Here is a 22655-nt window from a genome sequence, read left to right on the forward strand (position 1 = left end):
ATTTCACATCTCTTTAAACTGTTTGGGAGAGAGCAAACGGAAAGGGGACAGTGTCTGTGCTGGAATGATCTGTCCCCACCCTGGCATCCAAGGGCTCTGCAGAGCTTTGCTCTGTGAGCAGGCTGTGAAGGCACAGGCTGGTGTGAGGCTGAGCTGCCCTGGCTCCCCAGCACGCCTGCAGCTGGGCATTGCAGCCTTTTACTGTCTGCTCCCAGGGCTGGGGGCTCTCTGGCAGAGCCTGGAGCAGCGGGGGCAGCGCCAGCACTGTGCACTGCACGAACACAAGAGCCAGAGGAGAGCTCTTCTGCTTCCAGACCTCCTCGTTCACCCCGGCCTCGAGGATTGCCCAGCCACGGGGGCAGCCTGGGGGGCTCAGGGGTGCACAGCACTCCTTCCACCCCTGCCACCCCCATGGCACTGAGCCCAGCCTGGTGTTCCATCACCCTCTGTGCAGACCCGGGCTTCTAAAAGCACACTGAGGGCTCACCTGAGGAAACAAACCCAAACTGAACAACCCACTTTGCACAGCTGCAGTTTAATAACACACGTGGGCTATAAGACACGCAGAAGAAGGTGAGGGTGGGTGCAGGTCTTGCTGCCTCTGAGACCCACTCCTGCCTGAAATGCTGCTGCAACATGGTAATATTGCAATAGCTGCACAGCTGCTCCTGGATGCCACCGTTTCTGCCTTGCCCACGTGTCCAGTGTGGGGAGGAAAGCTGCACTGCTTCTGGGGGGCATCGTCTCGAAAATAGTCTGAGGAGGCCCTGCCTAGGCACTTCATGTGGAGCAAAATCAGACACCTGCTAATGCACTGCTTGCCTCGACAGAAGAAAATGTCTCAATGCAGAAAAAATATGATCACTGCACCCCTGGTGTGTCCTCACTGCACTGTCCACCTGAGGGTCCCCATCCAGAAGCTGCACTGGGAGTACCCAGCAGTGGCTTTTAAAGAAAATAGGGTGAAATATGCTGAATTTGTATTCTGAGGAGCTGGGGACTTGCCCAAAGCCAGGCTGGGAAGCTGAGGAGGTAGCAGGGAGCTGCCATCCAGCAGAGGCCTGGGGCTTAGGAGGGATTTCTGGTTTTAATTCTACCCACCTCCATGGTGACATTGGCCTTTCTACAACCTGAAACAGAAGAAGCCAAATGGCTGCTTTTAAGCTCATAAATCCAGCCCTGTCTGAATACCCACCCTCACCAGCTTCCCTTCTTTGGGATCATGGCACTCCCAGCACCCAGCAGTGCTTTCTGCCACAGCTGCTGGTTTAAAATAGCCCAGGGCAGAAAGAGCTGCTGCCCCCTGGGAGCAGCCCAGGCCCTGCCACAGAGCAGTGGGGCTGGGGGCAGGCACAGACTCAGCACCAGGAACCTGCAGGGCCCCTCTGCCACCTGGCCCTGCCTGTGCCCCCCAGGAGCTGGAGCAGACAAGGATGGGCAGCAAGAACGGGGCAGAGACATGGGGAGAAACCAGGCAGGTGCCCTGGGATGGGACCTTTGGCTGATCCATGCGTGCTGCCAGGAGAGGCAGTGCCACTGGCAGGGCTGCTGGGGCTCCACAGCCCCCACCTGTCCCTCCTCTGTTCAGGGGACAGGGATTTCCCACAGCCTGGCCAGGGCAGCACCCACCAGGGCAGTTTGGAAATAATACTACCCTGAAGCCTGAGCAGAAAGCAGCTGCCCTCTGGGCAGCCCCCACCACCCAACACAGGAACCAGCAGCCCCAAAATCTGCAGAGCATGATGCAGGCAAAGGTTACCTGAGCATTTGAAGGCTGTCAGCTCCACGGCCTGGAAGAGGGGAGAAGGTGTGTTAGCAGAGGGTGTGGCTCTGCTGGCTTTGCCCCCAACACACTCCCTGGGGCCAGGCAGGGCTTCCCAGAGCCCACCCACCCACTGTCCCTGCACAGGCTGGGAACCAGAGCCTTCATGCCAGCCCCAGGGACGGGCACCTGGCACAGGGTCCCTGGACACAGCTGCCCCTCTCCTGATGCCCCCTCTGGGGACCCGTCCAGCCCCGTGGGCACCCACAGGCTGGATGCCATGCTGGACACCACAGGAAAAGCCAGGAAAGGACGAGAGCACCCCTGAGCTGTGGTGGGAAGAGCCCACACAGTCTGCACTCTGTGCTCAGAGGGTGTTAATGCTCGGGGAGATGTGAAATTCCTACTCCCAGTCCAACAACAACAAAGATCACCAAACAACATTTAAAAAAGCTGAAACACGAAGAACATCTTGTCTGTGTTTGTATCTCCATTCGCTCAGTGTTTTGTCATTTTAAGTGTTTTCAAACGCCTTTAAGTAGCATCTTCTCTTCATCCAAACTATTGTGCAGCTGCCAGTGACATTCTGAATGTGCTGCTCGCCGTGACTCAGCCAGGGAGCAGGGAAACAGCCTGGCTTACATAACTGGGGGCACTGACAGCAGCCCCTGCACAGCACGGCACAGGGCACACCGAGAGGGCACAGGCGTGCCCAGCCCTGTGCCATGCCCAGCACTGTGCTGTGCCCAGCCCTGTGCCATGCCCAGCCCTGTGCCATGCCCAGCACTGTGCTGTGCCCAGCCCTGTGCTGTGCCCAGCCCTGTGCCCAGCCCTGTGCCATGCCCAGCCCTGCTATGCCCAGCCCTGTGCCCGGCCCTGCCATGCCCAGCACTCTCCCATGCCCAGCCCTGTTATGCCCAGCCCTGTGCCCAGCCCTGCCATGCCCAGCCCTGCCATGCTCAGCCCTGCTGTTCCCAGCCCTGGGCCATGCCCAGCACCCTGTGTGCCCAGCCCTGTGCCCAGCCCTGCCATGCCCAGGGCTCACAGGCCCTGCCAGCTCTGCCCCAGGAGCTGCAGGCACCGGGAGCAGCCTCAGCCCTGCTGCACCCGCCTTGGCCAGGAAGGGAGCCAGCACAGTAAAAATGCAGTGTTTATGCACAGCAAAGCTCTCAGAGACCCTCCCAGGAGGGAAGCACTTTCTGTCTTTGCCTGCTGGGAAATGCCACGGCCTTGGCATTCAGGGATCTGCTGCCCCCTGATGCCCCTGCCTCGGGGATCTCGGGTCCTTGAGCTCATCCCCGTGGCCCACGTCCTGTGCCTGGTGCCAGGAGCTCAGCCCTGACCCTGGCTCACACAGCCAGCACCTGGCTGCCTGAGAAAAGCATGCCCTGCCAGGGAGGCCTGGTGCTGCACAGCACAGGGGGCCTGGTGCTGCAGCATTAACCACAATATAGATCACAAGAGATGGAAATATGGATTTTACTGAGCGGCTTCAGAACGATATGCCAGCTGTAGAAGTATTATCTATTGGATAAATAAGAGCTGTCTATGTGACATAGGTTTTCAAAGGATAAATATTAGAGAGGGAAAGAGAGATCCTTCAGTGAGAGACTCATGAAAGTAGTGCTGGATTTTATTCTGAGGGAATTACAGCACTTGTATGTCAAGTACACGAGGACTGATGATCATTTCAAAAGCAGGAGATGGAAGTGGGAGCAGAGTGGTCAAATTTAAATTGTTCCCTGCTTTAGGCCGTGCCCTGCTGAGCTCTCCATCCCAGTGCAGGCAGCACAGCCCTCCTGGGAGAGGTGAGGCTTGCCCATGGCACCTGCCCCACCGCCTGATTCAACCTGCTGGCCTTGGGAAAGCCTCCTGCTCGACCCATACCAACCTCAGCCTGGGGCTTTATGGCCCAGATTCAGCAGCACCTCGTGTTCCTGTAGGGCCCTGCTCTAAGCACCCTCCTGGCTCCCCATGGGCCCAGGGTGAGCCTTTGCCTTGGAATTCAGCTGTTCTGGGACCACTCCTGGCCTTGGGCAGGTGCCCTGCCCTGCTGTGCCCCTGCCCAGGCTCAGGTGGTGTCCCACAGAAGTGCTGTGCTCTGGGTGAAGGTGGATAGCAGGAGCTGTTACATACCTGTCTCTCAGGTGACATAATAGATGAAATGCCCATGGGAATTTTGGCTCCAAAATTTCCTAAAGGGTGAAGCAGCACAATGAGTTCATAGACCAGAGAACAGAAATATTCATGCTTTCCCAAGGACCTGGTGCTTTGTGTCCCCCACTGAAGCAAAGGGACCAAATGGGTTTTCTGCATCACTGCACCCACAAACTGGTTGGAGAATGCAAAACCTTTTTTCCCCAAAGCCAAAATCCCTATTTTCTACTGTCACCTTTGCCTCTCCTCCAGCAAATTAATTTTAAGACACTGAGGTGGATTTTTGCCTCAGGAGAATGCAATGCTGCCTAAGATGCTGATGAGACCACCCAGCCTGGGCTCACAGCAGCAGCAATGCTCTTACCTTTGCTGGTGATGTTCTTCACTGGAGGGCCTCTCTGCACAGGGCTTGGCAGGGCAGGCTCAGCTGCAGGACTCGGCCTCCCTGTGTCCCAGGAGGTCGTGTTCCTTGGGCTGGATAAGTAGTTGATGGGATGAGAGCAGTTCTGGAATGACAGGCAAGAGATACAGGACAGTGAAAACTGCAACGAGTCTTTGCTACAGCCAGATCTGACTTGCAAGATGGATTTCATCATCACTGCTTTGGCTCCCATCCCACCCTGGCAGAGCAGGCTGCTGCCTCATAGGGGTAGGCTGTCTTTGGGTCTGTGGTGTCCAACAAGACCACAAAGAAGGCAGACAAAAATAAAAAAATAGGATTTCTTTCCATCATCATCTCCCCAAAGCAGACCCACAGTCCAGCTGGGACCCTCCTCTGATGGAGGAAGGGGCAGCAGGGATTCCTCCCAACTTACTGTGAATGAGAGGGCTTTCTTCTTGTCCTTCATCCTCTGGATGGCATTCCTCACCTGCAGCAGAGCAAGGACATGAGAGAGGGCCACAGCAGCCCCAGCACAGCTGGAGATGCTCCAGCAAGTCCTGCAGAAAAAGCAGCCAGGGTCCAGCAGCTCCGTGGGGCTGTGCTGCCTGTTGCAGCTGCCAGCACCCAGCTCCCCCTGATGCCAGCACAGAGCTGCTGTGAGCAGGGACTGAACCCATCTCTTACCTCACTGTTGTAGACAGCATAGACCAGGAATATGTACAGGCCCTGGAGGGAGAGAGCAGAGGAAGGGTCAGAGATTACGGCTGGTTTGTGCTCCTTGCACGGAGCAAAGGGGCTGAGGAGCCCTGGCATGGGTGAGACTGGCACGGAGGGTGGGCACAGCCCAGCAGGGACAGCCAGGCAGGAAAACCCTCCCACCCTTGAGACCAGGCTGTTCACAGAGCCTGCTGCTCTCACACGCCAGGAGAGGACCAGAGAGCAGCAGCAGCCCGGGCACCGCTGGGCACAGCTGTGTGAGGGACGTGCCCAGGCCAGGCATTGCCTGGGGGCCACAGCCTGGGGCTAATTACAGCTCCAGACCCACGGGTTTGGCCTTAAGGCAGCCCTATCTGGCCCACCAGATTTATGTTATATCTGTGGGTGTTTTGTTATCGCAGCTAGATAAATCAGCTGCAGCAAGAGATGCAATCCATCTTGTCTCCAACGAGCCCTGCTCTCATCTGCGAGCTCCTGGCAATGGCAGCAGCCCCTGGCACCGTGCCCTGACCTGTCCTTCAGCCAGCAATGCTGGTCACTCCCCCAGACCAGATTTCTGGCCAGGCTTCCAAGGCAGGTCTTCCTTGAAAGAATCATTCTGGATGAGTCTGGGGAGGGGGAGCGGGGAGGGAGGAGGGCGAGGAGGGAGAGGAGGCCCAGCTGCAGCAGTGGGTGGGAGCAGGGATGCAGCTCTGGGGGAGCCCGTCCTGCCCCCTCCCCTTCCACCCTGCTCCTGCCCCTGCCCCACAGCACCACGGGCTCCCTCCTGCTGTTCAGGCTCTGCCCGGGTTCCTGCACTGCCTGGCTGCAGAAGGAGCTGTCATGTTTGGTGCCAGCACACAGAGCAGCCCTGAAGACAGGCTTGGGCTGCTGCAGACAAACAGAGTCAAACAGAAAACAACCCCAGCAAGAGAGCAACTGCGCAGGACCCACACGTGAAGGAACACTCTGGCCTCAAAGGAAATTCCAAGTGATCCATAGGAAGTAAGCAAAGGGGCTGAAACAGGATGGCTTTCTCTCAACTCTGCAGCTTCTCACCAGCATTTTTTTCTCCTCTAGGGCAATCTGCAGATTGTCCTGAACTTGGGACAGAGGCAAACGAGTACAGCACAGCCAGGACTGTCCACACGGCTCAGAGCCTGCAGTTCTCTCCTCTCAATAACCCAAGCATGGCATCAGGAGACACAGAGAACTGATGCTGCTTAATTATGATCAAGACAGGCCTCCTGCCATCCTCCTGATATCCTTAAGAGCAGAGATGTGGAGAGGCAGCCCTGGTCTGGCCTTGGAGCCTCCCACCGGGGCCTGACGGATGTGCCTGAGCAGCACCCAGCCCTGGAGCAGAGCCAGAACAGAACATCCCTGAGCAGGCACCCATCCCTGAGCATCCCTGAGCATCCCTGAGCAGGCACCCATCCCTGAGCATCCCTGAGCAGGCACCCATCCCTGAGCATCCCTGGCATCCCTGAGCATCCCTGGCATCCCTGAGCAGGCACCCATCCCTGAGCATCCCTGGCATCCCTGAGCAGGCACCCATCCCTGAGCATCCCTGAGCAGGCACCCATCCCTGAGCATCCCTGAGCATCCCTGGCATCCCTGAGCAGCCCTGAGCAGGCACCCCTCGTGTGCAGGTGGTGACAGGGCCACCACGGGCCAGGAGTCACCCAGGAGAGCAGGGCTGGCGCTGGGCTGGAGACAGCCAAGGGGGCCAGAGGGAAGCACTGCAGACCTGAGTGCAGCAGGAGCCAACTTCTATTGAAACAGAAGCAAAATGGGAGATGGGCTGCAAAACTCTCTGATCCCAGGGGTTTGGAGGGCAGTGCCCAGTTTGTCCCTTGGCTTGGATCCCGTGGAGAAGGATTTGTCCTCAAGCACCGGGCAAGGGACCCTGAATATGCAGTGCCGAGGGCTGGGACTGTCCAGGGAGTGCCCGTGGGCACCTCTGGTGGGGCACAGCCCCAGCCCCAGGGCTGGGCTGCCCCATGCTCACCCCTCCCTGCTCCCACCTGCCTGCTGAGAACTCCCCCCTCCCCTCAGGGCCGTGCTGTGCAGGGCTGTGCAGGGCTGTGCAGTGCTTCTCTAGCTCCATCTACAGCTGCCTTCTCTCCAGGTTTGCAGGCCTCTGTTGATGCTTTGGGTCGTGGCAAGCACGTGTTCCAGGCGGTTTTGTCACCGTGTGTCCCTGAGTTCCAGATTTCCCCAGGTCCTGGGAGCAGCCCCAGGGCCAGCCCTGTCCTGCAGCAGAGGCTCATTTCCCAGGTGCAAACAGCAGGAGGGATGTCTGCCCCATTTGGCTGCACAGGTACCATTTTAATTACCCATTATACGGGCAAATAAAAACTCTAATGAGTTTGTAATTGCCATTTTGGAAGCACACTGATGTGAGAAAAACCAGCCCAAGAAACAAGATCCCAACTGGGAACCTGTGGCACCAGCAGGACCCTGCCAGAGACTGGTGCTGAGGGCCATGCAGGGTCTCCAGAGTTATATTTTGTATCTTGGAAGGATGAAATGAGTTTCCTCAGACAAAATGGCCCAGTGGCTTGGGAAGGCTGGGCTGGCTTCAGAGCTAAAGAGTCCCTGGCTACAAGGACAGGCAGAGTGCCCTGCAGGCGCCAGCCTGGCCGTGCCCCGGGCACCCACGTGGTGCAGGACTCACCTGGAGGGAGTTGAGCACAATGAAGACATAGGCCCAGACGATGCTGAGGTGCACCAGGAGCCCACAGAGCCAGGTGAGCCCCAGCACGGGCAGCAGCACCAGCACGGGCTTGGCCGTGGCCCTGGAGGGAGGAAGAGCTCAGGGTTACCCGGGCACACTTCAGGGATGAAACACTAGCAAGACAGGAGCTGTGGAACAAATTCCTCTGCAAACAAAATAAGTTAAGACAGGAACAACCAAATATTTCACCTCCCAGACCCCAGTGTGCCAGCCCTGCTCTTCATTTATCACTGCAAGTTAGCGAGAAGGGAGCTCTTTGACGTCATCAGCCATGAGAAAACAGCTATTTCCCCCCAATTTCTGCTGCAAGGAGGGTTTCTCTATTTGTTTTCCTTGCACATGGATGTCACCCTGCCCTCCAGCAATGCCCTATCTTTGTGCTTCTGTAAATTTGGGAAAATTTATTTATGCTACAGGGGAACAATGCGTGTCTAGCAGGGGTATCCGGCGCCAGCTAACAACAATAAAAATTCACAGAGCATGATAAAGTAATGACTCAGGCAGCAGTTTTTTAGAGGTCTCTCAGTATTGACTGATTACAGAAGTCCCCACTGCCTCTCCCCCTGTGTGTGTAACCCTCACCAGCCTTCCTTTCAACCCACCAAGCCCCAGGCCTGGATTTCTGCAGGCACTGCCAAGGGTCTCCTGTCCCACAGGGGTGAGATTTAGGAGTGTGAGTGCAGATGGAGACCAGCACCCCAAGCTGAAGGTGCTGGCTGGGCTTCTCAGCTGGGGTTAGAGACTGTCTGTCTTTGGGTGAGACCCAGCTGCCCTGGGGAGAGGACCCCTTCTGCCCCTGCTGCTCTGACTCTCACAGCTCACTGTCTTTCACTCGGCCGAGCTCCTCCGGCCAACCTGTGCCAGTGCCTCAGCAGCTTCACTGGGAAGCATTTCTTCCACGTAACTCACACCACCCCACAGATTTCCACAGCTGGGGGAGCCAGGCCCTCCCTGCTCACCAGAGCTGAGCTCCAATCTGGTTCTCCAGGCTGCTGTTGGGGGTCAGCATCTTGGATCTCCTGCGGGCGCTGGCCACGGTCACCGTCACCACCCGGAGCAGCACCCAGCTGTTCACCTGCCAGGGCACAGGGCTGGGCTCACTGACATCCTGCAGCCTCAGCTCCACAGGGTGACACCCCTCTGCTGGAAACTAGGGTCAGAACTTGGGGACAAATAGCACTACCAGGAAAGCAATCGAAACACTTCACAGAGCTCTCTGCACAGGCATAAAATCAAGGAAACTTATCCCAAAACTGCTCCTACAGAACCTCTTCCCTGTTTAAGGTCTATTCTGGACCCCATAAACATTGGACCTTTTCTGCTGCTGTGTTTTGTACAATGATATTTCAGGATGCTGATCAGACCCTTAGCTAAGGCAATGTCACACACCACACTCCCAACTGAACAGCCAACCAAACACTGGTCAGCAAAATTTTCTTAAAGCCCTTTTTCCTATCAAAAAGCTTTTGTGATTAAAGAGATTTACTTGTGTTGCAGTAGCCTATATAAAGTAAAACAACATGTTTCCTCTAAAAGCAGCAGGCAGAATGAGCTGCAGCCCTGACTCTGCATTGCTTTTCTGGGAGCAGACCCCAGGGACCCCCACCCTCCCAGCAGGGTTTGGCACTCACAGCCAGGATGAGGAGCACAGGCCCCACGAAGGCCCAGATGACGTTGGTCTGCACGTTCAGCCAGCAGTGGTTGGCTGCCACATACTTGTTAAAGGAAGCTGCAAGGGTCACCCCCACGATAAGGACTGGAAGCCCTGCAGAAAAACCCACAGGTTAAACCCTGGGAAAAGCAGACATGCCCCAAGCAGGGCACTGTGCACCAGACAATGGCTTCAAAACCCCCCTGACCAGCCAGACTTCAGCGTGAGCCTCCAAAACCCCACGAGCAATATCAATCCTCTGCAGCTGAAATCTGTCCTGGCTCAACACAGCCAGATTTACAAGCTGTCAGCATCTTTCTCTGAGGTATAAAGCACTCCAAGTCCTGAGTCCTGACCAAAGCAATTTATTCCTCAGATTGCTTTTTTAACAAAATAGAAAATCAAAGACATAAACCAACCCAAAACACTTGAAGTGGTTGCCCAGTGTCCAACGAGGTGTGTGCTCCTTGAGCAGCACATCCCTAAAGAGGCTCCTCTTTGACACAAAACTCAGCTTATTCAAATCATTCCATGTCCCTAAGGGGCTCCCTCAGAATAAAAGGTGCTTAGTGAGGAACACATTTATATTTAATTACTATCAGACAGCGCTGATGCTCTCCAAGAACAAGAACTTACCATTAATCTCCTCCTCTATCTTTTTTTGCTGAACTCCTGGATTTAGAAGTATAACAGAAATGCTGCTCAACCTATATTCTGAGACTAGCAATTTGACAAATAGTTCAAGAGAGCCAGTTCTCATATTAAATTAAATCAAACGATTGTGCATCTCTCCTATCAAAACTTTCACTAGAAAAGAAAAGCAATATTTTCCTGAGGAGCCAAGGCAGAGGAGTGTGCAGATACCCCAGCCTGTCACGTAGTAGAACTTCATTCTCCTGCCTTCACTCATGTTGACTGCCACCACTTTGCTCCAGAGGAGAAGCCCCTCCACCAGCATCCATGAGAAGGCTGCCATGAAGAAGAGGTGCAGGAAGGCAGTGACCATGAAACACAGCACCTGGAGGGGACAGAAACCACACTGACAAGGGATATTTGTGCATCTCCAAACAGAGGGACAATTCTACCCCCAGTGCCAGCTACAAATCTACCCTCAATGCCAGGTAATTAATAAAAGGTAAGGTAATTAATTTAAGGGAATTAATAAATGCTTCTGTTCTGTTGCTCTGACAGAGATGCTGGAGCCTGGCCATGTGGGCTGAAGGGGCCATTCCTGCTGAGCTCACCTGGCTGGGCTTGGCCAACTCACTGAACATGAGCAGAGCTTCTCCTGCAGCCAGGGCCAGGATCAGGTTCTTGTGCACAGTTGTTCTTTCACTCTTGGGGACGCTGGGGGGGAGAGAGGGACCCCTGAGCTGCAGCCACACAAAAGGGTCCTCCCTGTACCCTCAGGCTGTGCAGGCCTGCCTGGGCAACTTGTGGTCTCTCTGCCACTCCCTGCAAAGATGAGAGTCAGAGGGGCAGAGGGCAGCCCTGCTGTGCAAGCCCTTGGTGCTGGGGACACTCTTGGGTACAGCTGCTCAGCCCTTGGCCACCATTCCAGGGCACAGGTGGGGGGCAGGTGGAGGGAGCCCCTGCCACGCTCACAAGGCAGATCTCTGTGCTTGCCAAGTGACACAGAAGGGTTGATATCAAAGAAATAGTCCTTGCTCCATTTATTTTATAAAAATTAATTCTAGCAGAGCAGCTTTTATAGTAAATATCGTTAGCAATTGATAGAAACCTTGCCACAGACACGCAGGAGTGTGCACAGATCAGTGAGCATCTCCACAGAAACAAGCAGGGCCGAGCCCCTCTCCAGCCAACAACAAGCACTCCCCTCTGCCACGGAGCACAGGGCAGCTCCCACCTCTTCCCACGCCCCTGCCCCACCCCACGCTGACAAAGGACACTCTGAGAAAGGCTCTGAGGGAAAATACCAAGTAGAAAATACAGAGAAGGCTGCAAGTGCCCAGGCTTTTCTTACCCAACTACCAGGAACAAAATGAAGGTGACCATCAAGGCACAGAAGGAAACTCCACATCCAATAAAAGTCAAAGTCTGCAGGGTGAACTCCTCTGTGGTGGTCCTCTGCTCCAGACATGAAACAGCAAAAGACTCAAATCCCTCCTGGATTAACCCCACCAGCTGGCAGTGCCAGCACCCACCCAGAGCCAGGCTCCTCACCTACCTCCAGCTCGTACACCTGCAGCAGGATGGCAAAATTGGTGGTGTGGTTGCAAAAACAGGCAGTGGAGTCTGGGAGAGACTTGGCCACAGAGCAGCCAGCTGTGGACCACATCCCACCAGCATCTGGGCTAACGTGCAGCAGAACCAGAGAAAACACAGGGAAATTACCTTTCACTTCCACAGAAACCAGGGCACGATGGAATTTCACTGTCCCAGAAAAAGCAGAGTTTAAAGGAGGAAGATGAGGATATCAGAAACAGGTCTTCACAGGGACTTCCCTCTGGTTCACCCTTTGTCCCAGCCATCCTGCAATGCTCCCATCTGAATTCCCTGGGCAGGGACCACGGCTGCAGCTCTGTCCCCCTGCCCCCTGAGCTCCCAGTAGCCCAGGAAGGTCAGGATCAGAGCAGGGCTGCTGGATCCTTTGGACAATAACCAGCTCTTTCCAACATCACCCTTCCCACCTTCCCCTACCTGATTCATGCCTGCTGCAAGTCTGGGACTCTAAGTAAAGTTTTTTTTCACTCAAATGACTTAATTACCAATTTATAATATATCACAGCCTCAGTGTTCTCACCACAGTGACATTCAGCACAAACACATCCCAGTGCCAGGATTTATGAGGCTTGGAGTCCTGCATGTCTTTGGGGTGTGTATCTTGGGCTAACTCTTCTTTGTCACAGGCAACGACCATAATTAACTGGGGCTTTCCATTTGAGTTGTATATACCTCATTAAAGGTCACTTGCTTGTCAGTGACTTCTCCAAAGGAAATCTTCCCAGGAAAGCATTCTGCTCCAGCAGACAGGGGATGTCAGCATGCAGAGGAGGCAAACCCCCCCAGATCTCTACTCTTACCATTACATTTATATTGAGATGTTTGATTTTCCAGTGGAAATAAAAAGCTCATGAATCTGGGGACCTGAACTGAAACAAGGCACCTGAGGCTGAAGTTCCAGAAGGCACAGACGGGCCCCAGCAGAGTATCGGGCAGGTCCTGCAGGCAGAGAGGGGAGAGGAGAGGTCACACAGGCACTCCCTGCTGGGCACGGGCTGCCGGTCACCGCCCTGGCTGGGACAGGGTCTGTCAGGGCAGGACAAACACAGGAGTCAGGGCAGGGCCGGCCCCACCCCAGAGCCCCGGGGCTGAGCCGTGCCTGGGCAGAGCCGGGTGGGGCCGGGCGGTGCCGCTGGGCACAGCCCGGGGTACCTGGGCGCGGTGCTGCAGGCGGTAGCGCACGGACGCGCTGATCTCCTGGTGCTCGCTGAGCAGGGTGGCAGAGATCACCGCTGTGCCCACCGTGGTGCTCGGGTACCTGCCGGGGAAGGAGGCTGCTCACAGGGGCAGGGGGCACAGCACGGGCTCGGGAACGGGATCTCCGGGGTACGGGACGGCTGCGGGGATCCGGGTCCTGCGGCGGGCCGGGCACGGGGCAGAGCGGACCTTGGGGTACCGGGCACAGCCCCAGCACTGCCCGTGGCTGAGGCGGGCACCGGAGCATCCCGAGGGTTCGGGAGGAGCGGCTGAGCCGTGCGGGAGATGCGCGGGCGGCCATCCCCACCTAGTGTTCGGTGCTGCGGGAGCGCGGCCAGCCCGGCCCCGGAGCCACCGTGCCAGGGACACCGGTGCCCGGCCGGAGGGCACCTGCCCAGCCCCTGCGGGCTCTGTGCCCTGTAACCCGCGGGACCCAGAGGCACACGGGACACCCACGGGGCAGCCCCAGGGCCAGGGCTGAGATGGATCGGGATGAAGGTGACCCCAAAACCGAGGCATCGGCTCAATGCAGATTTGAAAACGAGCTCTTCCGCGGCGCTGAGGGCAGCCCTGGCTGCGGGGGGCTCTGTTTCACTCACTTCTGTCCCCCGTCAGGGGCAGCCGTGTCCCGGGAGGCAGCACTGCTGGACAGGCAGCGCTGCAGGGAGCCGTAGCCAAACCACATGTTCTTCACTGTGACTCTGTGCAGACCTGCAGGGACACGGCACAGGGACAGGGACAGAGCACAGGGCAGCGCTGGACACGCTGCCCTCCCCTGGGGGGTGATGCTGGGGGTCCAGACCCCCTCAGCTCCGAGCTGTGTCTCTAGAGGGGCAGAACAGATCCTCTCCCCCACGGCCCATCCCCCTTTCACCGAGGGTGTCCCCTCCCCACGCTTCTCCAGACCTCACGTGGCCAAGGTAAGGAGCTTGTGGCACTAAGGAAGGCCATGCAGAGGTACCAGGGGAAGCTCAGGTGTGGGAACAAACCTCTGGATTTCAGCCTTTGCATTTCTTCCACGGGAACTTCGATGAGGTCGTGTGTGCCTTTCTCGAGGGTCTGGACCATGTATGCCTCACCACTCAGCTGCTGCTCGCTCAGCTCCAGCTCCCTCACCTCCACCCCTGTGCACAGGTAAAACCAGGTGCTGAAGCAGGGTTCAGCCTTCCTCCAGAGCTACAGCTACAGCAAAGTACCCCAGGGACACAGTAATCCCAGCCAAGGCCAGCCAGGACCCACAGCAGCAGCAGACAGGTCCCTTTCTGTGCAAACCAAGAGCATCTGGGCTCAGCTTCCCCCGTGCCCCAAGGGTTCTTGCAATGCTCCTGCAATCCACAGCCTGAGAGGTGCCCTCACACTGTGACACTCTGCACAGAGGAAATGGGGAGCAGGCTGCAGGGCTGGCAAGAGGTGAGCCAGAGGAGCAGAGGACCCAGGAGTGGATTTGGGCTGAGAACCAGACAGGGTGACTGATCTGGGTCTCGGTGAGATGCCCTCCAATATTGGTGCCACTCACCAATATTCCCATGCTGGATCGTGATCTTTGTCCTCTCTGTGGTCAGCAGTGGGACCAAGAGTGACACCATTCTGTCACAGAGCTCAACCACAGCCATGGGCCCCCTGATAACCTGCAAAGACAGGGAGAGTGATGGCAGCCAGCACGTGCACCGTCAGCCCTCCCTTCCCACAGCTCACAAGAGCTTCCTTAAATGTTTGGTCCTTGGCAGAAAGAAAAAGAGAAGTTGAGACTCAAGGACAGCAGGACAGCCTGTGTGGTGCAGCAGGCCAAGGAGGAGCAGGTGAGGCACACACCATTACCTGGCTGATCAATGACCATGTCCCAGTGTTCTGCTCTTCCAGAATTAACTCAGTTACTTCCATGTAATACTGGCCCAACTGCTCCAACATCTCCAGCTCATCTCCCTCCTGGACTTCCAAATCTGAAACTTGCTTTAGTAATTGAAGGACTGCAAGGAGGTCAGATGGCTCAAGCACAGGCACTTCTCCTTCTCTCAGAACAGTTGCCAAGACATCCAGAGCATTGAGAGCCACAGAGAGGTTCATGACTTGCACGCCACTTGTGAAGACACTGTCAGGAATCTGTCATGGAATAGAGGGTTTAGTTCAGTGCAGAGCCCTGACTCTCCCTGATCCTCAGCTGTGCCTTGGCAGTGTCCTGCAGGCCTCTGCTGGCATCAGGGCCTGTCTGGCCAACCAGGAATATCCCAGGGGAAGGGATCTCTTGTCCTCAGTGCAATGAGTCAATCTGAAGAAATGCTGCTTGCTTGATCACAGCAGAAGTTACAGCTGTGTTGGTCTCAGGAAAGGTCCCAGGCAGAACTGCTGGCAAAGTGACCTCAAAGAGCTCTAGGTGCCAACACGGCCAGCCCAGCAGCTCCTGCCTGCCCCAGGTGCCAGCTGCCACTGCTGGGGCTGCAGGACTCACCACAGTCCTCACTGCAAGGGTGTTCACACGGCTGGCGAGCGAGTGGCTGGACTCCAGCTGAGCTCTTTTCAGTTGCCAGTATGCATCTGGGGACAAACCAGAACCAGAACCACTGCTGGGGTGTCCCACAGCATGGTTAACACATGCCACGTTCAAAGCCTGGGCAATGGTCCTCAGATGGTGGCTAAGTCTGCAGGACAGGCAGGACAAGGAGGTTTCACAGCTGTATTTTATTTTTAGCACAAGATCCCATCTGGAGAGACAGTTTCACACTCCTTTTCTGCCTCTCCCCATGCTCCCCTGGCCAACGAGCCTGGGGATGCCTGGGTTGGGAGGCACACACAGCCCTGCACCCAGAAGCCATGCAGGGTGCACCACCACTGCCCAGCTCAGCTGGGGAAGAGCCAAACCCCCTGCCAGAGTGCAGGCAGCTGGAGCAAAGTGCCAGCCCCCCAGGGTTTTGAATGTGACCCCTGCAGAGCAGGGCCCCCCCATCCCTGGCCAGCAGCCCAGCCAGGACCTCCAGGAGTGTGTGTTCGAAGCAATGCGTGAATAACCAACAGATGCTGTACCCTTGCTGTAGTGACAGATGAAAGGCAAAGGCTGCAAACAAGATGCATAACTGAATCCAGGGCTGCCAACTTCCAGAACTCTGCATTCCTCCACAGGCCCTGTGGAAACACACACGGACAGAAGGGTCTCCCAGGGACACGCCATCCCCAGCAGCTACTGCCTTTCCTGCAAGCCCTGGCACAACAAACTCTGTGGTTTGTGCCTCAAGAGCCAGGGGAGGGGCCACCAGGACACTGAGACTTACCTGGGCACAGAAGCTGTGTGGCCACTGCCTGCACAGTGCTCTCCACTTCCAGGGCGTTTGAGCTCCACCCAAAGACCAGGTCCTGCTCCACCACCCAGCAGGAGCGAACTCTCTCGATGTGCTCGGGGCTGAGGACTTTCTGCCAGATGTGCAAGTCAGTGATGTTCCCACTGAAGGACTCCTTTGCCCTGAAGGTGCCCCCCAGGGAATCTTGATCCTGCCCAACGATGAAGGTGCCCTGGCCAGAGATGGCCTGGGGGGCAGCGGGCCCCCCAGAGCACAAACCACTGGCTGCTGCCCTCCTCTTCCCATCGGCGTACATGGCCCAGGTCCCGTTCTCCCGCTGCCAGGTGACACAGAAGTGATGCCACTGGCCATCAGCACGGAACACGGGCAGGTAAGGGGAATGGTGCCCGTGGACAATGAGAGCAAAGCGAACAAAGCCCTCCTCGTCCACAAAGCCACGCAGCTGGAACTCGTTGATGAAAGCAGGCACGGCGTAGGAGAAGATGGTGGCGATCTCCTGGCTCCTGGTGTCCCACTGCAGGTGGGCACAGGCTGTGACAGCAGGCAGGGCCGGGAAGTCAGACAGCACCTTCACATACTTTGTGTCTGTTTTGTCCCTGAATACCAGGACTGGCACAGTGTGGCCACCTAGAAGGAAGAATTTCAGTCAGCAGAAAGGAAGAAGCATAGGCAAATAAAGTGACAATAAAAACACAAGGGACAACTTCTCCAATCATATTTTTCAGTATGAAAGCATGTCTTATACTCACGTCTCCTCTTTGTTTTGTGCAGGACACTGTCCCTTTCCTTTAGCCAGACAGAGCCTCTGATGTGGTGGGCCTGCAGCAGTTTGCTGAAGGAGCCCTGCTCACTGTCCTGGGGTTCAAGGAGCAGCTGGGCAAAGTGCTGCTCACAGTACCTGTCAGCTTGCCACCAGTCCAGAGCAGTGGCCACATATTCATACGTGTGTCTTGGGGTCTCAATTGTGACAGGAGCCAGATCTGGAGAAAGACACACATAGCCTGGGGAAACAGAAAGCCTGTCCAGCCCACGGTTAAAAGCACTGCCTCGTGCACCTTGGGGGAGCTGCTGGCAGGAGCTCATGTCCCCATGCAGCCCTTGGGCATAGTGTGACAGAGCTCAGACCTCATGGGAGCTGAACTGGGGGGGCTGTGACTGCCCTCGGGCCCAGGGCTGGAGATGGGAACACTCCTGTGGGACACACAGCCCATGCTAAGCTCAGCACAAAGGAAAAGCTCACTCTGCTCTGCTGTGCCTAGGGATGGCCCTCAGAAAAGCCTGTTCAAAGCAGCTATGCAAAAACAACTTTAGTTGCTTTATCCCTAAAAAGCTCATCCCAGCTTCTGTGCTTGCAGATGCAATTTTCAGGCACAAAATAATCTGTTTGGTTTGCACTTGCAGTGGGGCACAGAGCAGCAGCTGAGCAAACAGCCTGGCAATACCAGCTCTGCAAACAGCATTTCAGGCACAAAACAAGGCAACAGAAAAAGTTTCTTTACTTTTGTTTGGACCACCAGACACTTTTTGTTTCTCTGTGCTGGATATTGCTTGTAAAACACATAGAGAGTGCTGATAAAAACACTAACCTTTGGAAGTCTGGTTCTTGGCAAGGGCTGCAAAGGCAAGGAGACTCCTGGACAGACCGACCTGGTGGAGAGGATGTGTTGTAACATGCAGAGAAACATTAATATTGTCTCAAATACCCAGAATAAAAAAAAACCCAAACAGTAGTACTCACCAGAAAGCTGAAGAAGCAAGAATCAAGTCTCAAGTCTCTCCTAAACATGCTGATGAGGTGGGAAGATTTCACCCTTTGCTAGAATAAATAAAGTATTACTGGAGATGCATCACGGAGTCAGAAGCACTCTGCAGAAATTCCCTGGCAATGCTGCCTTCCTCAGAAAGACTCGAAACAAAAAGGAGAAAATGACTCCCTCTGAAATACCTGATCCAAATAGTACCTTATCCAAAGAATTCCCAGATCTTCTTGAAGACCTTAAGGTCTCAGTTTAACATATGTTTGCAGGATACAAAATAATTAAGCATAAAACGTAGAAATGTGCAATATTAAGGAACAGGCAAGATCACAGAGCCTCTTCATCCGCATTAACTAAATAAAAAAGCCACCATAAATGGCATCATTAAACTGTGTTGCATCATTGTCGGCTTTTCTCGTTGCTTTTAAAACCTGCAGGACCAGAGCACCAGAGCAGACCCCGCAGAGCAGCAAATCCAGCCTCCGTGAGTCCAAACACCGAGCCCAGCACCGCGGAGCCATCCCAGGGAGCTCAGGGCTGGGCAGTGATCCCCCATCTCCCCACCTCTGCCCCAGGGGGAGGAAACTCTGAGTGCAGACAGTAAAAAGCCTAGTAAAATCATAGATGAGGGCACGTAAAGACACACGATGGAAACTGACAACTCCAATGCAAACAAGCCCCAGAGCTCTGGGCGCTGGCATCGCCGGCTGCGAGGGATCTCTGCTCCCCGCGGGCGCTCCCGGGCGCGCTGGAAAAGCACATTGGAGCACTTTGCTGCTAAGGGACTCAGAGGAGATCCGCTCTGCAGCCCGGGCTCTGCGCTCACAGGCTTCCAAAGCTCGGCAGAGACTTTGGAAACACCCAGCGCAGCTCTTGGCCCTCCAGGGAAAAGTATAAATCTGATGGGTGAGAGGGAACCATGGCACGGCCAATGTCCCGCTCCTCAGCCTGCACCTGTAGCCTCAGGTGCCCGCTTCTCCAAGGAGGGCCCTGGAGATGGTGCGGGCAGAACCTGGAACCCGCTTTGGGCAGAAAAACGGGGCCGTGGGGAGCCCGCGGTGACCCAGCTGGGAGAGCCCGGTGTCCCTGTGGGGCGAGCCCGGTGGCTCCGGGCACCCCGGGGCTGGGGCCGCCCTGGGGAGCCCGGGCAGGGCCGAGCTCCGGCACGGCCACGGCGGGACAAGCGCGACAGGACAGCCCTGTCCCGGTGGCTCCGGCGGGACAAGAGCGACAGGACAGCCCTGTCCCGGTGGCCCCGGCGGGACAAGCGCGACAGGACAGCCCTGTCCCGGTGGCCACGGCGGGACAAGCGCGACAGGACAGCCCTGTCCCGGTGGCCACGGCGGGACAAGCGCGACAGGACAGCCCTGTCCCGGTGGCTCCGGCGGGACAAGCGCGACAGGACAGCCCTGTCCCGGTGGCCACGGCGGGACAAACGCGACAGGACAGCCCTGTCCCGGTGCCACGGCGGGACAAGCGCGACAGGACAGCCCTGTCCCGGTGCCACGGCGGGACAAGCGCGACCGGACAGCCCTGTCCCGGTGGCTCCGGCGGGACAAGCGCGACAGGACAGCCCGGCGGGCGCGGCGGCGGGGGCCGGAGCGGCCGAGAGAGGGAGCGGCGGCCGCTCCGCGGGAGCTCGGCCCCGCACCCCGCCCCGCACATCTCCCCGCTCCCCGCACGCCGCCCCGCTGGGCTCCGCCGCAGCTCCGCACACAGACGGTGCCGCCGCTCCCCGCACCGGGCCCGCCGGGCAGCGGGACCGCGACTCCGAGTGCCCGGGGCGCTGCTGGGTGCCCGCACCCCACTGCCCACGTCCTCACCCCAGGTCGCCCCCCGGGACCCCCCTCCAGCCCACCCCATCGCCGACGGCAAAGCACTCACAGCCCTCCCCGCTCCGCTGTGCCAGCAGCACCGGGATCTTCCCGGGCAGTCACTGCTCCATAGAAGTGTCCAATAAACCTTCCCAGAAAACCTGGTGCGTGATCTTGGCAAAGAAATCAGGGAGTGGGGCAGTGGCTGGGGATGCTCAGAGCAGAGAGAGCCCAGAACAGCCCAGGAGTGCAGCTGAAGAGGGACAGCCCTGGAGATGCCCAGAGGGCTCCCGGTGCGATGTCCTCCCCCAGCAGCTTCAGCGTTCCGGCGTTTCCTCCCACCAGGGCCTGCAGCTGCCCCGGGGGGAATGCCAAGGCTGGAGGGTCCCGGTCACCCCCATGGCTGTGGCACTCCTCACCCCACCAGCCAGAGCTGCTCCTTTGGTGGATGCCCACTCACTTTTGCTACAGCAACAGGCACACAGCTCCCACTCCTCCCATCCCAGGAAATGCTTGAATCACACCATGGATTCACCAGCAACTGCCTTTTGTTCTTCAGGGTCTTTGCCTGGGAATGAAGGCAATTTTCCCATCCCAACGCCCCTGCTCTTGGCAATAAATCTCCCACAGAAGAATGGCCCTTGGAGGCAGCTGCTCTGGAGCTTAGGTGCCAGTTGAGAAGTGGCCTGGCACTCCTGGCAGAGCGGCACAGAGTGCCAAGGGCCTGCCAACAGCATGGCAGCCCTGCAGGAGGCTCTGCTGCCCACCGAGGCTTGGCCAGCACTGGGTCCTGCTTCCCTTGGGATGGAGGGAGCAAAGGGCACGAGACAGAGCCCAGCTTCACGCCAAAGAACTTCTGAGGGAAACTGCAAAATTATTTCAAATTTAGGGCTGGATTATGTTTAATGAGAGTTTCCCAGCAGACAGCAAAACCGTGGTCTTTGTGCCTGTGTCTTAGAATGAATCACCTTTTGTAAGAGCACAAAGTAAAGTTTTCTGGTAGCTGTAGAAAAGGGATCAAGCCCTCAGCCTCACTCTTCTCTCTATACTCAAAAAGCCTTCCTTCTGTGCACATGCAGGGAGGTGAAGGGAAGTTTCCTGTGATCACTGAATGCCACCCAAGTTTCCAACCTCACCTATACCAGTTACCTGGATTTAAACATGAACTGATTTCCATAAGTATACCCTGGACTTTCAAATAAGACTTGATGCTTTGGCTGGCATCAAGGGTGGCTCTAGAGACCCTGGCAAGAGACCATCACTGCCATTTCAAAGGAAAGGTCACAGCCAGCAAGTGGAAACCAACAGCTGGCATCTCACTGGCTTCACCAAAAATCCCACTGAAAAGGGCCCAGAGAGTACAGCCCAGGAAGTGTGGTTCCTTTGGACCTCCTGGCTCTCCAGACGATTTCTGTGCACAATGGGCACTGCCAGCTGTTTGCTCCCTGCCATGCAGCAGATTCGTTGCCATCAGTGCTGGCAGTGCCTCACTGTATCAGCACTAATTCCCACAAAGCCAGCCAGCTGTCTCCTTGGGGCAACTGCAGCTCCTGGAATCACCTTCATTCATACATCTTAGCAAAAATCAGAAATGACAGAGTTCCTGGAGTTAAGAGGTGTCTGTCCAGCACATGAAGACCTTGGCAAGCAGACATACGACCTTGGGATGGTTGAATGGCAAAACCCCAAAGCACTTTTAATGCTGGTAAATCTCTCTAACAAGCAGCTGAGCAAAGGGCAAGTTGTTTTGTGCCATTTGGGTGATGCTGTCACTCTGGGTTAGCTTGGTTTGGGATAGGTTGCAGTTCTGTTTACACTCAGTCAATTTAAAAAATCAGCTCAGGTGCATTTTAAGGAATGTGTCCTTAGCAGTGAGTAAACCCTGGGCTGCCATCCTCAAGGCACATCTTTGACACAAGCCTTCCCAGCACATGGACGAGCAACATGTTAATCTTTATAAATCAAATATTTGCCAAATGGGGTAGAAGCCGTGCGTCTGAGCAAGATGCACTGAGAAATGGAACAAAGCACAGAGCGTGTCAGGGATCACTCAGTCATGTGCAAGTCTGTCCCTTGCAGAGTTACCCTTCAAAACAGCATTCCCCTCACCCAGCTGTACACATTATTCTCCTGCAGCCTTTTTCTGTCCTGCTGCTTACTGCTCAGAACTGACACTCTCTAACCCAACTCCTCCTCACTCGGTTTAGTGTCACCCAAACTCTCATCAGAATCAGCTTTGACCCAAGGAAGGGTTTCCCAAGGGCTGACTCAGGAGGCACCCCTGGAAGAGGTGCAGACTCACCTCCCTCCCCAGTACTGGGGCTGTGGAAGTGTGTCACACCACTGCTTATCACAATTATTTCACCCTTTCACACCTGTGAATGTTTCACAAGCTGCTGCTGCGGGTTCTGCAGGCCAGCTCTCCCAAAAGGAGTCATCAGCACTCAGGAGGCAATTCACCCTGCCTTGCAGTGCTCAGGTCGTGGCACAGCTCCTGCTCCTGCTCCCAGGGAGCCCTCAGGGCAGGACACCCCATCTCTGACACTGCAAGCCAGCTCCCACATGGCCCAAGCTGGCAGAAGCAGCAGTGCCTGGGAAAACCCAGACAGCTCTCCCAGCCCCTCTGGACACGGGGTCAGCCCCTGGCCCCACGCTCCCCCTGCCTGGAGAACAGGTCTGTACCTGCACAGCCACCTCTGGCTGGCCAGGGGCAGCCATCAAGGGCACAGCTGGCACTTGGGATGGCAGCTGCCATTTCCCATCCACAGCTCAGCAGGGCAGGGACAGAGAGGACACGTGCTCAAGCTCTTTCTTCAGGTATCCGAACAAGTTCCTCACCCTGCACGCTGAAGGTCTGCACTGATGTGATTTCATGGCCAGACACACAGATCGTTTGCAATGCCATTATTTGTCTATTTCTCTTCGTTTCCTCTCCCCTTCTCCTTCCAAGTCTGTCACATCAGGC

At 56.2% G+C, this 22655-nt stretch overlaps 1 protein-coding gene across 1 annotated transcript; it reads right to left on the bottom strand.

Annotated features, from left to right (window-relative positions):
- Positions 1 to 3: 3 nt before the first annotated feature.
- On the bottom strand, positions 4 to 17202 carry ADGRD2 (adhesion G protein-coupled receptor D2). The gene is made up of 26 exons (XM_059865526.1): positions 17175 to 17202; positions 16869 to 17099; positions 16093 to 16746; positions 15848 to 15946; positions 15276 to 15361; positions 14648 to 14929; positions 14346 to 14457; positions 13819 to 13953; positions 13429 to 13540; positions 12785 to 12890; positions 12516 to 12571; positions 11577 to 11703; positions 11373 to 11476; positions 10633 to 10735; positions 10253 to 10406; positions 9369 to 9502; positions 8697 to 8812; positions 7678 to 7798; positions 4986 to 5027; positions 4735 to 4788; positions 4284 to 4425; positions 3899 to 3957; positions 1760 to 1790; positions 548 to 778; positions 203 to 363; positions 4 to 18 (listed from the first exon to the last, which is right to left on the bottom strand). The coding sequence occupies exons 1-26, from the start codon at positions 17200 to 17202 to the stop codon at positions 4 to 6; spliced, it is 3495 nt and encodes a 1164-aa protein (XP_059721509.1).
- Between the last annotated feature and the right edge of the window lie 5453 nt (positions 17203 to 22655).

Source organism: Haemorhous mexicanus, chromosome 21, assembly GCF_027477595.1.
Source record: "Haemorhous mexicanus isolate bHaeMex1 chromosome 21, bHaeMex1.pri, whole genome shotgun sequence".
In the NCBI taxonomy this organism is placed as follows: domain Eukaryota; kingdom Metazoa; phylum Chordata; class Aves; order Passeriformes; family Fringillidae; genus Haemorhous; species Haemorhous mexicanus.

Bases quoted from the DNA above. Each gene is read 5' to 3' on its own strand.
- ADGRD2 (XM_059865526.1), bottom strand. From the start codon at position 17,202: ATGAGCTCCTGCCAGCAGCTCCCCCAAG. The intron at 4,789-4,985 runs GTAAGAGATGGG...GCTCTGCTGCAG, and splicing joins ATGCTGTCTACAACAGTGAG to GTGAGGAATGCCATCCAGAG. The intron at 4,426-4,734 runs GTAAGTTGGGAG...CTGTCATTCCAG, and splicing joins AGAAAGCCCTCTCATTCACA to AACTGCTCTCATCCCATCAA.